The following is a 24,260-nucleotide window of genomic DNA, read 5'->3' as shown; positions in this document are numbered from 1 at the left end:
AAACAGTTTGAATTCAAATGCCCAACCCAAGGTATCTGCACCTCAACAAAAGGGATGGGGAACCTTTGGCCCTGCAACAGCTGGAGGGCTAAAGGTTCCCCATGCCTGATCTAGAGGAAAAAGGAGGGGGGGGGGTCCACCTTAGCCAAATAATTGAATAAGAGAAGAGCAAATTTTGGCCAATTACATAGGGGATCCAATTCCTGAGTAGATCATCTTGGAGGTGCACCAGAGAGTTGGCAAATAATTACAGGTACAAAAGAAAGATAGAAAGAACAATCATCATGATCGAGGGCTGTAATCACCGCAACCAATGGTCATGATAGTGGTCCGACGTTGCGTCTTTAAATGCAGCACCGAAGCATTTGCATATTAGTTGTACAGTATTGCACAGACGCTTCCATGCACTGTGCAATACCGTACTTCTCTAAATACACAATGCTCAGGCTGACAAACTGATGATTAACACTGTTCCATGCTGATGTCTGTGCTCTGTGGATTCGTGCTTGTGTCCATGATATAGTAGTTAAGAAAACACCGTAAGCTTATAAAGGCTAAGGATTTGGGTTAAAAGGCAAGAGATCTCCAAAGAGCAATCACAAGTTGAAATGTGTACAGATGTCACTGCGATTATATCCAAATGTGCACCACAGCTACTCTGAAACACTGATAAATGACCCACGGGCTGCACCGTCCTTTACCCATCTGACTTTCAATACCTCTAATTTATCCATATTCAACTGTGCATGAAAAAACAAAGAACTCAGGAGTTCCGCCTGAACCCCATGTAGACTGCCCCGACGTGTTCATTAGTGTCAGCAAACCTATAAATCTTTACACACAGAAGCTCCATAAAGGTCCCTTTCCACCTACAAATCTAGCATCACCCCATAAAGAGCATTGGCTCCAGATGTGAAAAAAAAACCCCAGTGGACTTTTACCATAACATAAATGGGTCTTCATACGTAACACTCCAAAATGGTTGTCATTCAGAGACTTCAAATTTCTTCCCAATGTGGTTATCTTCCAAAGAACATTTAGCGATGTGAATTCTTGCATGTTTTGGCAAAAATCAATCCACCCGAAGGGCTTCTGGAAGACACAAATCCGGCCCACACCTCTGTACGAAAGAGCTGAGGTCAGCCTCAATAATACATGATACCAATATAAGCAGTACACTTCCTGTTCTGGCATTACTTCCAACACAAGGAATGCAATGGGGTTATCATTAGATGCAATACCGCAAGGTCAAACAGTAACAAAATAGCTTTCTCTCTAATAACACGACCACGAACATGGAGACTGGATGGACTCGGCTTTACTAAGTGGGACAGAACCCAAACAAGCGAGTACTTGCGGCAAACAATCATAACATCTAATATCTTATCTTACATCTATCCGTCGAAATTGCTTGTGGATATATTGAGTCTTTTAAACACAAATTTCCCATTCCCGTACAGATACTGTACATAAAATAAATGTGAAAGAGGTTTGCCTGTTTCCTTCAAAATCAAAGAACCACTCCTAAGGCCAATAGTTGTCACTCTATTCAATGGGGACTTCGCAGTGTCAAGAATTCTAAACAAGTTTAAAATGCCTTTCAATGGGCAGGAACCACTTGAATGAATGAGACCGCTTTTTTAGCAAGTGAAAAGATCGTTTATATATTCGTGATCCTTTTATCTAGAATTCCAATGGCCTTTAATTAGCTAAGCTGCCTTTATTACAGTTATTGCCAACAAGGGCTGTAAAAGAGGATGCTTCGTTCCAGTAGATTTCTATAAGTGGCTCTTGTGCTTGCCTCGAGTGCTCACATTTTGGAAAACGGTCATAACGTCGACATTCGTCATGTAGACAGCGATGAGATATCAACAAGTTACAATGTCAACATATCGTGCTCGGTTACCTGCATTACCTCCCGCTGCGATATCAGACCTCGGATTTTCTGGTATTTATCCCTTATCCCCGATCCCTACCCCTCGCTGCAGACAAGAACCCTAATTCACCCCCCACATACACTCCTGGCAAATTAACCCAAATATCCGACACTCTAACGTAACTGTAAGCCTTGTGGTGTCAACACTGTCATTGTTGACCTTTTGACCCTATACTGTTGTAAGAGTACGTAGGGACCTGTCTTTGGGTCACGCAAGTCCGTCTTGAGACTTTAGTTCTGTAGCATAACAGGGAGATTTATCAAACCTTCTAAAATGAACAACTGGAGGTACTTCCCATAGCAACCAATCAGATCGATTTGTAGAATGGCGTAAACAAAATGTATCTAGGATCTGATTGGCTGATATCAGCCACATTTCCACTTGACCCCTTTAGAAGGTTTGATAAACATGTCTGTAAATGCCTCGGTTCACTGAGAACCATTATCTATCAATGCGACTATTTCCCCACCAAAGATAAGAGTGTCTTGGCCAAGTGACAAATAGCATGTCCTCAAGATGTTGAGGGATGCCTTGATGAGGATATCCTAGACGTTCTTTAATTAACCTTAGCAACTGGGGCAGGACCAGACATTAATTACATCTTTGGCTGGTTTTCTCCATAGACCTAGAGCACTTAATCTTGAATTCCTCACGGTAAATATTCTTGCACTAGAATTAAGTAAACATATTTGAGTGGCACGTCATTATAAGAAGCAGGCTGTGTGTTGGCCGGGGCTGGCTCATTAGAAGGACAGGCTGTGTGCTAGCCTGGTTCACTCATTAGTCCTCTGTTCCCCGGTCGGGACATGCATTATTCATTCATTAGCCTTTTCTGCTTATAGAAACATGTGAGGAATTCTCCGTCCTTTGTCCCAAACCTCGTGTTTTCTTTTGCATCAGTACCTATGTATAACACTCTTCGCTGACTTGTAAGGGTCTATAGAATTCCCTTCATGCACCAACTTCCAAATCTCTTCCCGGAATCCAGAAATACATTTATAGAGTCTGCAGCTGGAACATGTAACTGTATCCCGCACAAAAGAACATTGATGTTACATTGACATCAATGTGTCCTTTTTATTTTGTCTATCTAATGGATACTGGGAAGGATGGGGGGTAGGTAAACGGTACTCTTTACCCAGGCCCATTGGAGGGCCCGACAAGGGTACTACTGCGCCCCCTTCTCTTTTCCCTGTTGCAGAGAGAAGCAGTTAGAGAGAGAACAGATTGCCTCTCTTTCCATTATAGATCAACCTTCCCCCCCCCCCCCCCCCAAACAGGCGCCAAACATCAGCCCAAGATTTGAAAAAAGTGCAACATCCCCAAAGGAATTGGTACCAAATATAACAGGTTTTTATAGACGTGGAGTGTGAATAGGTTGCAGGGAGATAAAGAAGAATCTATATAAAGTCTAACTACTCCTCACCTCTATGAGGTGCAGTACCGGCACTGACCACTAGAGGCCACTTGACAGACCAAATGACTCCTTTGTGTGCTAACAGATGTCATAACAGAAAGTGAAAGCAATATTTGCAGGGACACTGATCTGACGCAAACTTACTGGATATGGAGAGAGGGGGCTTTGAAGACAGAGATTGGAGATAGGAGCAGATAGGGACTGGGGGTGGGGGTGGAGAGTTTGTGGGCTAAAAACTGTCACAGCTCAAAGTGAAAATTAAAAAGATCACAGCTCAAAGTGAAAGTACTTTGCAGAAGACGTCATTTCGATGGGCTTTTCACTAGCGGCTTAAAAACGATCGAAGAGGTGAAAACTTTTTCTATAAGGGAATTTATTACCTATAACATGAAAAGTGAAATATATGCAATTGAATGCAAGTGTAGGTTGTTTATTGGGGCAATTCAGCCCCGATCGCAAGGGCCGCAAATGTCCAAACGGCCAGCGGTCAGGTAAACGCGAATGGATGTGTACACCTTGCGAAGACGTCACAGCCAAGTGATGATCTCCAATACCCTTCGTAAGAACCTCTGAGAACCATCAGGACGGGGCTGGACGCAGACGCTTGGTCTAACCCCTTTAAAAAAAAAATAAACAATTCAACAATAGTTGCACTTGAGAAATGAAAAGATTCCTTGGACTGCAATAGAGCAAAGGTTACTGGAGAAAAAGGATCTAGCGAGACAGCTTGTAAAGGCAGAAAGGAAGAACACATTTCAGTTTGGTACCTTAGAAGCAGGAGGTGTAACCCTTGACTTTGAGGTGAAATGGTTTTTATGACCAAGTTTAGCCTTTTATGTGGATATAGGGGATTATTCTAGTCCGTTCGCAGTGATGTAGCTAGGTGCCATGGTGCCCGGAGCACGGGCATGTTTCTGGGGTCATGGCCTTGGCGCCAGCGGCAGCAGGGCCACGTCCTCGGCTCCAGCAGGGGAGGTTCCCCAGTCTTCTCTCTTCCTCCTCCGTCAGAGCAGTCAAATTGTCTGTCCAGCCTCTGTGTTCGCAGAGGGCCAGTCTCCCGCTGGACTGCGGCGCTAACCAATAGGCGCTTGCAGTCCACCAATGCTTCTGATTGGCTGCTGGACTGCAAGCACTTATTGGTGAGCGCCGCGGTCCAGCAGGAGACTTGAATAAAAAATAGCGGCAGACAGCAGCGCACAATGGGGAGCAAGGAGTGGGCGAGGCAGGCGGGCTGGCGGTGCACGGCTCCGGTGCCCGGTGATCAATCGGCGCCCGGAGCTTGTGCTTCACCAGCTCCACCCTCGCTACGCCACTGTCCGTTCGCACAGACCAGAACATTCGCACGGGGACCATTTCTGCGTAAGTGCATATGCCGGGTGCGTGTGGCCCCGGCAAAAACACTGTTCGACGGGTGCATGCACCCAAGGCTGCGGCTGAGGGGCAGTGGATAGTCACGCCTATGGGAACGCCCATGAAATGCTGGGCGTTCCCATGGTAATCGGGCTGTGACATAGGCACCGGAGGTGGGCAGCTGACATCACCGGATGTCAGCTGCCCGCCCACTTTCCTCCCGAGGGTGCACGCAAATCTAAGTGACCAGAGAATCACTTAGATATGCGTGCAGGTTCCACCGATGGTCGGCGGTGAATGGATGTTCATGGTAAACATCCATTCGCAGGCCCCGTGTGCAAACACATGCTGCAAGGAGGGGGGGGAGAATTCCCAGCCCGTCTGAAGGTGTCAGAATTGGCCCGATAAGTCCAAACAGTGGCTGGCTGTCAGCACTCCGATTGATTGACAGCTCACCATCCACCAATCAGCATTCACTGTCTGGCTGCAGGCTGGTGGAGAATTCTGCCTGGCCGCTCTGACTGTGTGACCACCAGCCATTGCTGCTCAGAGACCCCTAGAATTGTAAGACCCTGGGCAGCTGCCCAGTGTGCCTATATGTTAAAAATGGCCCTGATTATATTTCGGCACAGTGCTTATAAAAAGAAAACCACAAGGTCCTGACAGCGTATCCCCCATATACAGCTGAACGTATTCGTTTTATACCATTTTGAATGAACTCAAACAATAGTAAATTATTACCCCCCATATATTTGTCAGCAGATTATTAGAACCCCACTTTACCGTACCGGCCCATGACAAATCAGCGGAATTCCATAACCATAGCACATGAACTGTGACGCTGACATGCAGCCAACACATCGCACATCACATCACAAGCTTGCGTGCCTCATTTACCTCCGCTGAGCCTGCACCCTAAACACACATCAGTCACTCCCCACGCTGGAACAGAACGGCCTGTTTACTCAGATGGTGCTACCCCTTATCCACTGCGTCTCCCAATGCTCAGGGAACACATGGGAGAAACGTCCGGTTACCTAATTACCAGTACACCCAGACAATTCATTAACGTCTAATTATTAAGCATTTCTTATTCAGCCCTAATTAACTTATTTATTAAGCTAGGGATGTACAGAGGAGCTGGGTATTGTCATATTGGTAACATTTGGGATACTTTGTACTTACTTTGTAAAATATGCAACAGAACACAAATGAAGGTAGCAGTGAACGTTCTCTCCGCAACGCCTTTTGCACTGTACAAGCTATGGAAGGGCCTTGACCTCCCAACTGTCCCGCTTTCCGCGGAAACATCACGGTTTATTGGGACGTTCCTGAATCCCCCTTGGGGCCGCCAGTGTCACTGTCTATTCAGCAATGTGGAGGGGCAGAAAACAGGGGCGTGGCCTGAGGACACGTCATCCCACGAGGTCACACCCCTTTCCATAGACCAATAGACCACACCCCCTTTTCAGTCGCGAGCATGGCTACGCCACGGGAGTGTCCCGATTACCGAGGCACAGATGTTGGGAGGTATGCATCCGCACACCTCACACATAATAAGGTGTATGGAGAATTTAAAATTTTTATGTATTGGGATGCTCTGTCTACACGTGGTCTCAGAAGGCCACACACAGGGCCGCCACTAGGAATCGCAGGGCCCGGGACTGACCTTCAGTTCCCCCCCCCCCCCTGTACCATTATGGCCGCTGCCCCCCCCAGTACCATTACTTACCTAGCTGTGGCGCATTTCCCCGGGATCACACAGTGCAGTGTCCTAGGCTCCGCGCTCTGCAGGTTGCACTGTGTATTGTGCGTGCCTGGCTGAGGGACCGCCGGGTGGGGGGGGGGGGGGGGGCATTGTGCAGCTGGGGGGGGGGATGTGACACCATGCTGCTGTCGCTGTGGGCAGCTGTCTGGGCCCCTCCAGAGGCCGGGGCCCGAGACAGTTGTACCCACAGCACCCCCCTGTCGGCGGCCCTGGCCACACGGGGTGTTGCAAACAGACTGGCGCAGTCATCAAAGTGATAAGGGGGCATTTAGGAAGTTGACATGTGCTAAACAACTAGCATGGCACAATGGGCCCGATTCAGACCTGATTGCACGACCGCGAATTTGCACAGTTAAGGTGCCACCCGGCTACTGTGAAATCCCGCCTTGCTAATTAATGTGCTCACTGTGCGTATGAATGTGTATGGCTGAACATCCAATCGCAGCTGCGCAAATATGTTCACAACCCATCGTAACAGGCTCGCCATCGAATGATGTTTACACTGGGCACCAGTCATCACAGGCACCGCATAGCAAGAGACTGTCGGTACAACCTGACACTTGGAATCTTGCTCGTTTCCGCCGACAGCAATTCGACTGTTGGTATTCAAAGTGCTGGTAGTCGAGTGTCGGAAAGTCCTAAAAACGGTGAAAACGGCAGCAAATTGTCGGAAACGGCGGTGAATCGACAATCCACGGCCATTTCCGACAAAACAGATCCGACAGGGTCTGACAGCCTTCAACACTTCGGTAACAGAAGCATTGCTGTTGATAACGGCAGACTTGAATAGGCGAGTGCCAATATTTCCCCTGTCGAGAAATATCAACACAGATTGAATACCCCCTTACTCTGCGGTACAATGGAAAAAGGCACATCCGGCCTGGAACTGGCATCACACACCCTCCCCTACAACGCCCAGTAACACCTGGCATTTTTCCGGACACTCCCAGCGGTTTCCTAGTTTTTCCCTCCCACTAAGCTAAACGGTTGACTTCCTGTTAATCACCGAGCGCACGGCATGTGGATAGGAAAGTAGCAGGAATTCATCGCAGCACAGCGTCACCCACGCGCAGTGTATCAATAATCTGCCGCTGTGCGAATCTGCAGCTGTGCGAACAGGCCGGGATTTATGTCACAGACGTTTGCTCCATATATATTAATAGGCTGCAGCGGTGTAGCAGGAAGGAACAATGTTATCTTCATCTCCCTCATCTATCGGTCAGGTGCCCCAGGCTTCAGCAGAGCTGGATAATGGACAGTCAGAATTACTACTGTATATACTCTGTGCATACAATCAGAACAAGTACCTACAAGGCTGACACGGGAGGAGCGGACCACCCTGCCCAGTAGGCGTTACAGTGTATTTATGTCCTATCTAGGATTTTACCAAGAAGAACATTTATCAACTGAATTCCATACAATTCTTCAGCTTAAATATAAGTTGTAATCAATTTTATGGATAGAGTAGAGCAAGTTGGGTCTTGTCTTTTTTTGTCTTGGTTTTATATTCTGCAAACAGGAAGCAGAACTAGGGATGGCCATTGACCATCAATGATTTGAAATCATCAATGGTTTATGGCCGATGTTGAATACTTTTGCCATCGATGTGGGAGAACTAGATGGTTTCCCTACATCGATGGCAAAGGAGAACTGATGATTCCTGTTTTTTTCCACCAAGGTGCCGGGACATGGAGCATAGTTCCGACACCCAGGAGTCCCGCCCTCGAATTCTGATTGGCCCACGGGCCATTCCGTCAAATATAATGGTTGACCATCGATAGCTAAAACTATCGATGGTTATCCATCAGATAGTTTATGAATATCGATGGCTGGTTGAAGAATGCACCAATGGCCATCCCTAAGCAGAACTGCATACGTACAGGATCAACCTGCTGTGAGCATATAGATGGAAGCATCCAGCTTTATTTACAACTAAGCAAATTGCAGTAAGATAGTAAGATATACTATACTTGTTAACAAGAGTCATTGATATGTGTCAGGGATTGTTCATCTATTGTGTTTTACACATGGTTCCATATAAATGGCCACATGACAAGACAAAAGGATCATTGTGTTTTATCACCATTGCTAAGAAATGGTGATGATGATTCAATGTAAATGTATCTACCTCTCATTCCTTTTTCCCCCAAAAATGTAACAGCTACATAATGTGGGCTAGGTGACATGAGGGAGATTGCTAGACTAATGAGGGAGAGAGGGAGATTGCTGCTATATCAGGTGGTCTCCTGCAGAATGCAGGAGGGGAGGTAACTATGATGTAACAGTGTAATATGGGCTAGGTGACATGAGGGAGATTGCTAGACTAATGAGGGAGAGAGGGAGATTGCTGCTATATCAGGTGGTCTCCTGCAGAATGCAGGAGGGGAGGTAACTATGATGTAACAGTGTAATGTGGGCTAGGTGACATGAGGGAGATTGCTAGACTAATGAGAGAGAGATGGAGATTGCTGCTATGTCAGGGAGTCTATTGCAGAATGCAGGAGGGGAGGTAACTATGGTGTAACAGTGTAATGTGGGCTAGGTGACATGAGGGAGATTGCTAGACTAATGAGGGAGAGAGGGAGATTGCTGCTATGTCAGGGAGTCTCATGCAGAATGCAGGAGGGGAGGTAACTATGATGTAACAGTGTAATGTGGGCTAGGTGAAATGAGGGAGATTGCTAGACTAATGAGGGAGAGAGGGAGATTGCTGCTATTTCAGGGAGTCTCCTGCAGATACATAGACCACTATTGGGTAATGCCATCTGGGGCTTGGGAAATCAGGCCCACTGTACAGACCAGCTATAAGAAAGTGTATGTAACCATCACATTAATATATTTTTTTGGGGTCGAAAAACACCTGGATATGCAACATTTTTGTTGATTCACGTGTTTTCGGTGAAATTACAGCCGTCTTTGCCACTTTTTAGAGGCATTTTTTGATGATGCCCTTTCAACCACCCCAAAAAAGCTAAAAAGGCATCATCAAAAAATGCCTTCAATAGCGGCGAAAAGGGACGCAACTGAATAATCACGGGGTGTAGGAGTTCCATTTTTTTTTCAAAAACGGAACTAATTGAATACCCCCCTATACCGGAATGATGCTATAAAATACCTGCGACCTGGAGGAGTAATCTGATGTGTTCCAAGAAATCTTTGGGCAAAGTAAATCAGAATCACATATCCCACGAATAGCAAACCGATGACTGAAAAATGTGAACATATTTCCGTAAAACCCAAAACTCAGCCGCATGGTACGGGAAGCTCAGGAATACGCACAAATGCTTTTACATCAATAAGCGTTAGAGATACAGGGCAGCGGGTGATGAGAAAAAGACACCCACGGTAGACACACTGGGGCAGATGTATTACGCCTGGTAAAGAGATAAAGTGGAGATAAAGTAGAAGGTAGTAAAGCACCTGCCAATCAGCAATGTTAGAAAAATGGGATTCTGTGTGGGACTCGGAAAATCGGCTACGGAGACGTTGGCCATGATCCAGAAAGTGCAGTGCCGCCAATTGGAAGCTGCATCATGACAATGCACCAAGCCACACCAGCTTTGTAGTCAACTACTACCTGGCCCGGAACAGCATCGCAACGCTTCCCCAGCCCCCCTACAGTCTCGATCTGGCCCCGCCCCGGTGGACTTTTTCCTGTTCCCCCGAGTGAAGACAGCCCTCAAAGGACACCACCATGGGACCGTAGCAGAGGTCAAAGCGGCTTTGACGCACTGCTTGAAGGACGTTCCGGAAAAGGACTTCCAGGGCGCCTTCCAAGCGTGGACAACTCGTTGGCAGATGTGTGTTGACGCACAGGGGTCTTCTTTTGAAGAATTTTAATTGTTTGAAGCAATATCTTCAATAAATATTTTTTCACAAATTTGGTTTCATTACTTTATTTACAAACCCTGTACATCTGCCCCATTGGGCCTTATTCATATGTAAATGGAGTAGCTATCGCTGCTGCTCACAGAAGCAATAGTACTTAATATGGTAACGCAGCGGGGGGGCGCCACATCTCGGATCATCTGTAACATCATCTACTGACTGTGTGACCCATGGGGTAGTGTAAGCCGGCCTCTCCTGCAATACCGGTGAGCTGCCATCACTGCCTGTATTTGGCTTGCTGGGTGCTTGGAACGACACTCATCAGCTGAAGGGTCGTGCTTAGAATGTGCCGGGAGCTCAGCTCCCTGGTGCGGGCCCAGCCCCTCTTTTTGTGATGTCATAAGTTTACATGTGCAGTGGGCGGGACCAGCGCACTTTGCACTATCCCCAATGTTATGGTACTAAGTAACAGTATCACTGGGAGGGAGAAGCACTTATCATTAGCAGCCACTGATCATTACCATCAGTAAGTAGGGATGGCCATCGAGGGTTAGAAAATATCACTGGTTTATCACCGATGTTGAATAGTTTTGCCATCAATGGGGGAGAACCAGATGCTTCCCACCATCGATGTCAAGCTTAAACTAATAGTTCCGTTTTGCTTTTTCCTGGGACACAGAGCATAGTTCCGCCAAGGACACCTGTGAAGCCCCGCCCCATATTCTGATTGGCCCACCGGCCAATCACTCAAAGAAAATGGATGACCGTCGATATGTAAAAACATCGATGGTCATCCATTGCATAGTTATGCACCATCGATGGCCAGTTGCACTTTTGCCATTGATGGCAAACATCAATGGCAAAGGCAACGATGGCCATCCCTATCAGTAAGTAATCTGCACCAAGGGTCCAGCAGATGCAAGGTATAAAAAGTTGACATGGTCTAGGTCGACATGGACAAAAGGTTGACACAAGCAAAATGTTGACATGGGAATGGCCGACACAGGAAAAATTGTCGTGAATATTCATGGTTTCTGGTGTCTGTGTCGACATTAGTCGACATGTACACCATAGTAGTGTAACACGTCCTCTCGCGCGGCACAATTGTATGTTCTCCCTCTATGCCCACTTGGATCGTGAGGTGAGAACAAGTAGGTTTAAAAGAAAAAAAATCATGAAAAACATGCGTCATCCTTGTCATGCATTGACTATAATATTAACTCGCTAAGGGAAGGCTGGATGTCAGATGGAATCCCTTTATATCCCAGCAAGGAAACCCCCCCCCCCCATGTACTCTCACAGCCCTAATGCATCTCCTAATCTTATTGGCTGTAAACAAGCCGCTGTTATAATACTCTGTCACTGACTTTTATATGCGCCTCTGTGCAGAATGTTTGACTTAGGGTTTTATGGCCTCACTAAATCTCGCTGTATTCCAGTTGCTGAGAGCTGGAGTCATCCTCATATTTACGGGTTATTGTGGAGCGAGCCAGTAAGGTTAGGCATCAGGCTGTAATACTGGAGGGACGATCCTGACGCTGGTAGGGGAGGCTTTCATTACCAACTGCTGGATGCTGAGACTGACCTGGCCATTATACTGGTGCTGGGAATAACAAGCCCCTCTATTGTATATAGTCATAGGCTACAGTATGTGATGGAACAGTGATGGCACTGGAGGCTGGAAGATGAGGGAAGAGATGGACGCAGCTCAGGGTCCAATGTCCAACGTCTCTTCTGCTGCTCTGCATTATTCCACATGGCACCCACATGGCTCCTCAGGCCTGCCACACAGCCTGGCAGCACCGACAGCTGGCATACAGTGTATACACTATGCAGCTGGGATGGTATTGGGATGCCCACAGTGGCATCCCAATGCACAGTTTCCCAATCACAGCACACTTGAGGTTCTGGCGACGGACTTGCGAGAACCTGGCACCTATAGATGCTAATTCAGTACCCCTTAAAGAGAAAGGGGTAAATGCTACAGGGTATGAGAGATCGGTGGTGTGGGCCTTTGTGCGAGAATGCTGCATTTTTTAAAGGGTCAATCATTTACAACCTGCGCATCCGTGCTGCACGTGGGTCATTGGACCCCATTATATTTACCCAACATACTCTATGGTGACGTTATCAGCATGTGCGGGGAATTGATGTGAACATGTTTACACTTATTTATTTTATTTATTTATTTATGAACAGTTTCTTATATAGCGCACACATATTCTGCAGCTCTTTACAGAGAATATTAGAACACTCACATCAGTCCCTGCCCCAGTGGAGCTTACAATCTATATTCCCTACCACATGTACACGCACACACAGACATTCTAGGGTTAATTTTGTTGGGAGCCAATTAGCCTACCAGTGTATTCTTGGATTGTGGGAGGAAACCGGAGTACCCGGAGGAAACCCACACAAGTACGGGGAGAATATACAAACTCCGCACAGTTAGAGCCATGGTGGGAATCTAACCCATGACCTCAGCGCTGTGAGGCAGTAATGCTAAACATTACACCATCCGTACTGCCCCGAGAATTTACACTGATTCACTTACAATATTAATAGGTTTTTTCACAATATAGGGTCCAATACAAATCATTTTTAAATTGCATTTTTACATTTTATATTGCAATTTAAATAAAACAATTTTAAATAAAGTGTTTCTTAATTTTTATAGCATCAAACATAATTTTAGGTGTAAGGTTACATTTATTTTACTCTTTTGCAATTATTGAGCAAGATTTCTCAAACCTTGGAGTGAAATAAAGTACCGACCAATCAGCTGCTTACTGTAGTTTTTCACAGTGGCGTAACAATAGCACCACAGATCTACTTGTCTGCGGTTCCGGCTCTCCTCCTGGCAGCATCCTGTCAATGAAAAATAGCCCACACAAAATGTCCGTCCCCTTACAGCAGACACTTTTTGAGGATGCTAGAGGAGGCAGCCATTTTGTGAGGGTCATTTTCATTAACAGGAAGTGAACCAGCCAGGAGAAGAGCTGGGACCGCAGACAAGTAGTCTCGGCCACAGACCCAGCGGGTGCTGTAAACAGCGGGGTAAAGCAGGGTTGGGTGCTGGAGGCAGGCTTTATTTTATGGGAGGGCGGACTTTATTTGGGGGGGCGCTGCCGAAATTTCCGGCCAGGGGGCACTTAATTTATAGTTATGCTACTTATTTTTTCAAACACAGCCTGTAACATGGCAGTTAGGAGCTGATTTCTCATTATTTCTAGTAGGCCCAACTTGCTCCTGATCTGTAACAGTGTAACAGTGTAACAGTGTAACAGTGTCTATCATTCTGGGCAATGATTTCTGACCAATAAAACATCCGCAATGCGACATTTCCTGCAACATGTTACGTTACTGCGTATGTGCGGCTGTACGATTGCGTCACGTGGACTAGAATGGAGACACAGTAGAGTCATTGTTACCTGCACTCGATGAACCATTGCCGGATCCGATCTTGCAGTGTTTCCTTTATGTCCAATCCCTCGGTCTCTCTTACAGTGTCCTTTATCTGCACCAGAGCATGCTGGTAGTCAGCCTCGTACTGCTCCTGTAGTGCGGACCGCAGGGATTCTGTTTTCTTAGTGATGATCTCGGCCACGCTCATGCTGTTGAAGTGCGCTGGTGGCACCTGGAAATACACGGTGGTAATATAGTCATCCGGATCATTGCAGACCTTTGACCTTGCACAATGAGCCTATAGATATACACTGATTGGACCAAATAGTATGACTACCATGACACCATAGTTCACCCGAGCGATATCCTCCATAAACGTTGCTAATGACCCGCGGGAGCTGTCAGCAACATGGCTGTACACTAGGGCGGAGTGAAAAAACTGAAATTGAGAAATTTAAAATCGGCTAGTGTGGAAAAGTTGTGACTTGACTTGAATAAGAAACGTGCAAAAGCTTTTTGATCTGAGTCAACATCTTCTGTTCTGGCAAGAGGCCTGAAGTTTCACTTTTTTGGTGAAAATGACGAAAACTATGAAGATGCTCCGATCTAGTTAAAATTATGTCAGGATGTCTTAGAGTGGTTCATTAATATACTTTAGCTTAGTAAAAGAGAGTACGAGCTTGTCCTAGTGCAAAGTGACTGACTTTGGCGGGAGAAAAAATCCCTAATAATTGACCCATTTTCATGGTCACAATTGTGAATATTGTGTGTTTTCTCCTGAACGTGTTTATAATAGAAGAAGCACAAATACTCTAAATGGAATTTCGGTGACACTGTGTGAAATATAACACTGCATAATAGCCCTTAATCAGACCTGATCCCAGTACAAATTTGTTCTCAAAATGGGCAAAACAAATGCTGCATTGCAGGTGGGGCAGATGTAACGTGCTGAGAGAGTTAAATTTGGGTGGGGTGTGTTGAAACTGAAATCTAAATTACAGTGTAAAAATAATGCAGCCGGTATTTACCTTGCACAGAAACAAAATAACTCACACTAATCTAAAGGTGGCCATACATCTACAGATCGATTGTCAGATTGGGCCGGTTCGAACAAACAGCTGGTAATATCTGAATGACAGTTTTTCAGCATTTCAAAGCAAATGGTCAACTGTCATTTGCTCTCATCTTTTACCAGGATTTTGTTCCAACCAGACAGATCGGACAATAAATCTGTAGATGTATGGCCACCTTAAATCTCTCTGCACATGTTACATTTGCCCCACCTGCAGTCCAACATTTTTTTGCCCATTTTGAGAACAAATTTGTACTGCGATCAGGTCTGATTAAGGGCCACTATGCAGTGTTATATTTCACACAGTGTCACTGAACTACATGAAATTGGATTTATGCTGCTCTCTTTACAGTGCATATACAAAGATAGACAATCCTGTGTATATAAATAAGAAATAACTGTTGCAGTCTGTTATTGAAAAACAGTAACTGTTACAATAAGTATTACAAGTAACAGTGTAAACTGTCTAATGTATTATTTTACATATCACTTCTGTTTATTGACAGAAAAACAGTGTTGCATCCCCTATACTGGGAACATGATTGGGCTGCATTACAACATATAATTATGCCACAGATAAGCCAATATATTAACTGTTAAATACGTTGAAGTGTATTATGATGTAATAAATTGTAAGCTTGCAGCAGGGCCCTCTAACCCCCAAGTCTGTCTGTCATTACCCAGTTTGTTTTATCACTGTCTACTATTGTAAAGCGCAACGGAATCTGCTGAGCTATATAAGAAACTGTAAATAAATAAATAAATAAACAAATACATCTAATGTTTAGGGGAAAAAAAACAAGAACATTGATTAAAAAAATAACAGGTTAATCATTCTATGAGTGGTGTCCAGCAGTACATACTGTATATGCCAATCACTGTGTTCATTTCTAGGCAGTAGGGCCGTCTTAACAGCAGTGTGGGCACCTGGGAAAAGCAATGCACTGGGGCCCTTACCAATTCTCCCCTCCTAGGGGAGGGGGGTGGTATCAGCAGCAGCTTTGATGTCCCACGGATGGCAGGGGGTGCTCTATCTTCCATTCAACATGTAGGATCTGGAGCAGTAACTTCTACTAATTACTCCTTTACTGCACAGGTGGTGGGAGGGAGAACACTAACGTGTGGAGGGGGGCACTGAGCTGTATGAAGGGTCCCTTGTAAATGACTTCCAGGGAGGTAGGGGGTGTTTTATACACAGGGGACGGTTGGATAATGGAGTGGGCTTAATATTCGTCATTTTCCGGTGGAAGGGCAGCTTGTTTTACTGCAGATATCGCCATTATCTGGAAATAGATTTCTTAGCCTGGTATAAAAACCTAGAGTCCCAACTTTCAGGAGGTGCTGGGAACTTGGGTATCAGAGATCAGGAGCCAGAGCAATCCATTGACAAAAATATAAAACTACACCAGACGTTTGGAGCTGGAGCAGGGACCGGCTGCTTGAAGACTGATATCTCTGGTTCTGGGCATGATAGAGACAAGCCGCTAGTGTCAGAGAGAACCTGAGAAATATGACTGGAAATTGTAATTAACAGGTCGGATGTGGACTGCTAGTTTGAAGTTGGATATCTGCAGTTCCCCATGGCCGATTTTCAAAATTCTGGTATCCCTGGAAAAAGGGGATCCTCAGCTATCAACATAGAGCCCTTATACGCCTGGGGCCCCTGGGCAAGTGCCCATTAAGCCCATACAAAAAGACGGCCCTGCTAGGCAGGATTGATCAGCAATACTTATTACAGCATAATGCACTTTAATGTATTTAACTGTAAATATATTGGCTTATCTTTGGCATAATTATATGCTGTAATGCAGCTGCAGGTGGGGCAGATGTAACATGTGCAGAGGGAGTTAATGTGGCCATACATCTACAGATTTATTGTCCGATCTGTCTGTTTGGAACAAAATACTGGTAATGGATGCTTTGAAATGCTGATACTTTGCTTTGAAATGCTGGAAAACTGCCAAAAACTGTCACTCAGATATTACCAGGTATTTGTTCCAACCAGCCAGATCTGACAATCGATCTGTAGATGTATGGCCACCTTTAGATTTGTGTTGAGTTATTTTGTTTCTGTGCAGGGTAAATACCTGCTGCATTATTTTTACACTGCAATTTAGATTTCAGTTTCAACACGCCCCACCCAAATTTAACTCTCTCCGCACGTTACATCTACCCCACCTGCAATGCAGCATTTGTTTTGCCCATTTTGAAAACAAATTTGTACTGCGATCAGGTCTGATTAAGGGCAATTATGCAGTGTTATATTTCACACAGTGTCACTGAAATTCCATTTAGAGTATTTGTGCTTCTTCTATTATAAACACGTTCAGGAGAAAACACACAATATTCACAATTGTGACCATGAAAATGGGTCAATTATTAGGGATTTTTTCTCCCGCCAGTCATTCACTTTGCACTAGGACAAGCTCGTACTGTTTTTTACTATGCTAAAGTATATTAATGAACCACTCTAAGACATCCTGACATAATTATAACTAGATTGGAGCATCTTCATAGGTTTCGTTATTTTCACCTAAAAAGTGAAACTTTAGGCCTCTTGCCAGAACAGAAGATGTTGACTCAGATCAAAATGCTTTTGCACGTTTCTTATTCAGGTCAAGTCACAACTTTCCCACACTAGCCGATTTTGAATTTCTCAATTTCAGTTTTTTCACTCCGCCCTACTGTACACAGTGGAGAATATACACAATTTCGTTGTTAGGACGGGTTCAGTATGATTTCCCGACATTCAAAATACTGATGGTGAAAAATACAAACATTCATTATGCCAACATGGTCAATTATCAATACAGTCAAAATGCCAACTTTTAAAATGTCAACATAATTATTTTTGTTTGGTGTCTATGTAGAGACATAGGGGGAAATTATATAGGATGAGAGATTCAGAAAGTGATAGATTTAGGTAAGAAATCTCTAGGTTTTTTTTAAAGCGGCAATCATTTACACGGCAAAACCAGTTTGATTTTGAAGTGTAAATGATTGCCGCTTTAAAAAAAAAATGGAAATTTCTGACCAAATCTCTCACTTTCTGAATCTCTCATCCTATTACATTTCACCCTAAGGTTGACATGGACATAGTACAGGGCTGGGCAACACCGGCCCTCCAGATGTTAATGAACTACACATCCCAGGATGCTTTGCATTAGTTTTGCTATGTGGCCATGCTGAAACTGATGCAAGGCATGCTGGGATGTGTAGTTCATCAACATCTGGAGGGCCGGTGTTGCCCAGCCCTGACATAGTATAATTGGACCACGTCCCCACACACGGCACGCTGCTCTCACCATGCAATGGGCACGGTGCCTCGCTGCACCTGGCACACCAATATGACTCTAGGCCCACTTGGATTGAACAAGTTGGGTTCAAAGAAAAAAACTCATGTTGACTTTTTTGACATGTCAACATTTTAAATACCGTAACGGCATTTTGACTATGTCGGCATAAAGAATGCCGGGTATGGTGACTGTTGGTATATTGACTGCATCCCATTATTACTTATCATTATCATTCAAAAAGTCATCCAGTGTGTAAGCTCCATAACTTACCACCCCCCATTAGAGGTCAATGGGGAGATGGTATAATATAAGTTATAAATAACAAATCATTATTATTTATTCAAATGCGAAGGATGCATACATACTAGACAACATTGCAAGAGAAGCAATGTTGTCAATGATTTCTCTTGAACTCCCAGACAACGATATAGTGCCTACACACTGAGCGATTTGACAAAAGATAGCGTTAACGGCAAAATCCGGGAGTATAGATGATGTTACCAATATAAACAGATCTTCCTGCATGTTCAAAAGATCAGAAGACGCGACAGACGACCCGTGTGTCAGCATCATGATAGAGCACACACACCGGACATGTAAACAATTTGCCGTTCAGAACCCGCCATTGTAATGTCGTCTAGTGTCTACGCAGATTAAAGATGTGACTGTTTTGAATCTTGGTTTAAAGTATTATGAAGCGGGTGAACTTTGGCCTACGACCTGTATTTTGTGCAGCTATAATGGGCAATTGATGTGTACTGTTGGTTTGGATACACGGGTAGTGCTGCTCGCCAAAGCAAAGAGAACAGGTAATTATTGTGTTGTAGGATATCACAGACTATCACAGCTTGTGTGATCTGAGGACATTCTTCCTGCAGTACGAATGATACAGAGAAGGCTTGTGTGTATATATATATGTAGTATGGAATATAATAACCGCCTGATGTCGGAGTTTCTACAGTTCAAGACACAGGAGAGTTGTGGTATTGGTGACAAAGGATAACACAGAAGGATAACAACAGAGCTTTGTACTGTGCGCGGCTGGAAAACTCTGGCGAGGGAATGGAATTGTGATCTTTAGCAACAGAGATCAGAGGAGTTTACAAACTTACTAAAACGGTCTCAAGGGACGGATCTGACCAATGGCTTCTGTTGTTCTACCGAAAACAAAGAGTGACATTTAGAAAAACTGCAACAGAGCTCGCGGGCAAGGAAAACTCTGGAAAGGCTTCTGTCTGATATTTATAGACGTGTCAAGTAGTTTTTACAATATTTCTCTGCCAGAGTATCAATTTCATTGCTTTAGTGCCTGTGCTCCTTATTAGAAATGTCATCAAATTTTGTTAATTGCTTTCCAACTTTGTGGCCTGTCCCAAAAGGCAGATAGAAAATGTCAGTGAATTCGCCCTGCAAAGGGTGCGAGTTAGCGTTAATTCGGGTGCCGTTTTCAGCGTGAAAACGGCACCTGAGCGTCAACTGGCACCCTTCAGGGTTAATACTATCGACCCCATAGCATCTTGAGAAAAATGCCCTGTGTGGTGCTGAAATGTCTGCCTACCTATGTTTGTACACCAGACTATGTAAATCCAGAGAGTGTCGCCTGAAAAATCTGGAGAGTGCCGCCTGATTCCTGAGGGTATGGATGGTGTATGCTTTCAGCACATGCACACCACACACAGGAGTCACCCAGACTATATACTATTTTGTAACTGGCATCACACCCCCTCCAGGGGGCCCGGAAAAGTTGTTGTACCGAGGCACAGGATTTCTCTTGGCAGCCCTGCATGTACCCTGGCTCCCCCCCCCCCCCCCCCCCCCCCCTCTGGCAAAAAATATTTCACTCCCCCTGGCAACAAGCACTCTCCCTTCTTATAATTTCCCCTAGCAATGAGCATGTAACGTCTCCCCTGGCAATGAACATGTAAACCCCCTCATGGCAACAAGAATGAAACCCCTGGCGAAAAGCATGTAACCCCTGGCAACGAGCAATTTATCTCTGACAATGAGCATGTAGGTAAGCAGCAGTTATGTGGTATAATATGTAATAGCCATTATTATGTTTAATGGGCATTATGGTGTGTGGCATTATGTTTAATGGGCATTTAGTTGTTGGCAATATGTTTAATGGCCATTACGGTGTTGGCATTATGTGTAATGGGCATTATGGTGTGGCAATATGTTTGATGGGCATTATGGTGTGAGGCATTATGTTTATTTGGCTTTACGGTGTGTGGCATTATGTTTAATGGGCATTACGGTGTTGGCATTATGTGTAATGAGCATTATGGTGTGGCAATATGTTTGATGGGCTTTACGGTGTGAGGCATTATGTTTAATGGGCATTAAGTGTTGGCTTTATGTGAGATGGGAATTATCGTTTGATGCATTATGTGTAATGGGCATTACAGTGTAAATTTTTGCAACGCGCCTTTGCCGCGCACTGTCCCCATTTCTGATGCATATGTGGGGGGTGGAATGATTGTTTAATCCTTGCTGCATACTAGAGGAAAGAGGGTAGGGTTGTGAAACGATGGTGATGGTAGTAGGCCACTTGCTTGTGTTGCCCCCCGAAGCTGAAAGTTGCCAGCCAGCCCCTGGGTGGCGCCACTGGTCACTGCAACAGCCAGGCAGGCAACAATACAGCAGAGACAGTACAGTTATCACACAGGGAACACATACCCACCGAGCTGCACGGCACCTAGACAGCCATCAGCAGCACCACTGGTCGCCGCAACAGCCAGGCAGGCAACAATACAGCAGAGACAGTACAGTAATCACACTGGGAACACATACCCACCAAGCTACATGGCACCTAGACAGCCATCAGCAGCACCACTGGTCGCCGCAACAGCCAGGCAGGCAACAATACAGCAGAGACAGTACAGTTATCACACAGGGAACACATACCCACCAAGCTGCACGGCACCTAGGCAGCCATCAGCAACGCCACTGGTCGCCGCAACAGCCAGGCAAGCAACAATACAGCAGAGACAGTACAGTTATCACACAGGGAACACATACCCACCGAGCTGCACAGCGCCTAGGCAGCCATCAGCAACGCCACTGGTCGCCGCAACAGCCAGGCAAGCAACAATACAGCAGAGACAGTACAGTTATCACACAGGGAACACATACTGCACGGCGCCTAATGATAACATAATGCCTGAGAACTCCTCAGCTGCCAGTAACTCACCAGCCAAGACTATTATTTCCCTCTCATTGTAAATCCCCACCTTTCACCCGGGTGCCCTTATACTGTTTCACTACCGCCGACTATGGGGCTGTGCCAGGGACACCTGCCCGATGGTCACAATGCTTCATTGTCTGGGAGGAAGGCTAATTAGCAGGCAGCAGTAGCAGGTTCATATCCCTTGGACAGGAGTTAATTCCGCCAGCCTCCTCCTGTTCCCAAACTAGAGGAGAATTCGCAGCTCCCCTGTGCGCCCTTCTCATGGTTCACGTCCACGTGTTATTTGTTAGGGTCCCACATTCATTGCCATGGCTTTGTCACTGGCTTCCTGACTTGCAGCTGGTTCAGTGGCTGCTGCCCCCTCTTTCCTCCAGCCGCAGCAGCAGGGGAAACAACACTAACTAATAAGACAAACAACCAGTGTACTAGGAAAACATGCTGCTCGCAGCTAATGAATGAAAAGCTAAACAATAGGACTGGGGGACGTCTCTCTCGTCACATAATGTCACTCAGCGGTGGCTCGTATACCCTGTGCACATCCATACCATGTGCAAGTACTGTAAGGAAATACAATGTTATGTTGTATGTATGGTCTGGTAGAAGCATAAGGCTTAATGCACACAGTAATTCCTCTGCTGGCCATGCACATTGTAATCCGGTCATTTATGGTATGATCCACACAGGTGGTAGATTCTGGGCGGAGTTCATGAAAAGTTCCGCACCTGCGGTAGGGATGGCTATCCTTGTGCTTGCCATCGATGGTTGCCATCGATGTTGATAGTACAAACATTCATCTATAGCAACATAATACCTGATGGATGAACATCGATGTTTTGATTATTGATGGTCAATATTTTCTTTGATAAAGTTAATGAATGAACTCCGCGCTCCAAATGAGGATATATGATCTTCTAGTTATAATGTTGTCAGAACAGAAGACAACATTAGAACTAGAATATCCTATAACCTCACTTGGTGCGCAGACCGCATTCACTGACTTTATTACTATTCGCATCCTTGCGAGTCAACCAGATTCCGCCTTGCGAATGGTAGTACGCCGGCCCACCATTCGCATGACGCATACGTTTGCATGGCATGTGAAAGAATGTTTTACATAAACATCCATTCACAGACTTTGGGGGGAACACCCACATCATTCGATGGTCGCCGACCATCGAATGATGTGGAACGTGCACGCATATATAAGGTTGTTCAAAGCAACCTTAGATCTTCGTGCACATTCTGAAGGAAGTGGGCGGCAGCTGATCCAGCCCCCCGCACCCGCGTCATCTTCCCATTAGTATGAGAATGCCCAGCGTTCTCATGGGAACGCCCAAGAAATGCTGGGCGTTCCCATATGCTAATGGGTCACCCCCCCCCCCCCTCCACTCGCAAGGATGGGTGCGTGCACCCAGCGACTAGGAAACATCGGCCCCGTGCGAACGAATGAGGCCGTACAAATGGTTCAGAATAAGGTTCGGTACTTGTGAGTTATCCGGACGCCCGATTTCTAAATCGGGTCGGATCGGGACATCGCATCGCATCGCATGCGACCATCGGATGCGATGCGATGCGATGACCCGATTTTTCCATAGGAATCAATGTTAAAATGGACTGAGTCCATTTTAACATGGAATTCAATGGGAAAAAGGGGTCCTTTTCATACCCCTACTATCCAAGTGGGCATGGAGTTGGATATAAACCTGTGGCGAGCGTAACACGGAATACCGTCCCCTCGCGGGGCTCGCTTCGCGGGGCTCGCTTCGCGGGGCTCGCGATATCGCATCGCATCGCATCTGATTGTATGCCTTAACTTAAGGCATACAATCAAAAAATCGGGCGTCCAGATAACTCACAAGTACCTAAGGTTCTAAAGCTGAACCTGTTTTTGGAAGCGCGGTTGTTCAATATTCTTTCTTTCATCTACTTTCTTTGACTGACTGGCCATTGGGCCAATAAAGCGGGGGTCAGGGCCGATGTTCTCAGCGGAGAACACTGTACCTGACAGATCACTCAGTAGCGCATCACTGTACAGTACTGTGTGCTGAGCATTATGAGCGACCTAGTCTCGCTCGAAACACTCTCGCAGCGCATCTCCCCCGTGTGTAGGCCCCATCAGTCATCATCAACAACACTGCTTAATAAAATAATCATGAGGGCACTGGGGGTTTCCAAGGCATGTCAGACATTGGAGGAACTTGTACTTCTGTTCAGCTACAAAGCAAAAGCTGAAACTAAAATGAATGCTAATGTTTTGCCCGATCCAACAGTATTATCTATGCAGAATTATACAACCAAAACCAATGTTATAATATTAGACCCTTCAAGCCCATGTTCTGCGCCTATTTGGAAAGAGACTCTGTTCAGAACCCTTATTCTTGGGCCTTCCTCTATGGTAGTAAGGAAGGACTCTGATTCTTCTGCTGCCACAATGATATTGTCTTCAGGAAAACCATAGAGTTCCTTTCACCTCAAAAGTAGGGTACTCACCCTGTAAATATAGACAGTATCAGACTGGAGCATGAAGAACCCACTGGGGAATGCTAGAGAGTATGTGGCCAGCTGTCACAGAGGTACTTGGGAAACTATCAGAGAGGATGTAGACAGAATGAAAGGAACATGAGGGGACAGGGTTGTGTCAGGGCCTCCTATTTTGATTGTCAGGAAAGCTAATATTGGTGTATATACCAAACCACCCAAGTCCATCCATGACCCTTTTCCACCAAGATATCCTTCTAGTACAGTAAAAATGCATAATTTGGTTGCACAGTCTGAAACGTGACTCGTAGGGGAGGTGCCCACAGAATTTTCATAGTACACCTGTGGGTCAGTCCAACCCTATATGTATAAATTCCTTCTATGGAGGCCCATCATGTTGAGTGATATTCATTAGCAGGTTCTCAATCATAATGGGACATGGCGGAACACTAGACATAAAGACTGGGCATTCACTCAAGATAATCTAATTTCTGCGTTACTTCCATCTTCCAATCAGGC

The 24,260-nt window shown here is 45.4% G+C and overlaps 1 protein-coding gene across 1 annotated transcript in view; it reads right to left on the bottom strand.

Annotated features, from left to right (window-relative positions):
* The window catches only part of DRC11 (dynein regulatory complex subunit 11), a 138,613-nt gene that overhangs the window by 59,058 nt on the left and 55,295 nt on the right, over nucleotides 1-24,260 (bottom strand). Inside the window, exon 6 of the mRNA XM_083154557.1 lies at nucleotides 13,732-13,937. Within this exon, the coding sequence (XP_083010683.1) occupies nucleotides 13,732-13,937 (206 nt within the window). The remainder of the gene's footprint in view (nucleotides 1-13,731; nucleotides 13,938-24,260) is intronic.

Source organism: Crinia signifera, chromosome 7 (assembly GCF_055691185.1).
Source record: "Crinia signifera chromosome 7, ASM5569118v1, whole genome shotgun sequence".
Classification (NCBI taxonomy): domain Eukaryota; kingdom Metazoa; phylum Chordata; class Amphibia; order Anura; family Myobatrachidae; genus Crinia; species Crinia signifera.
This window is presented reverse-complemented; position numbering and strand designations above follow the sequence as displayed.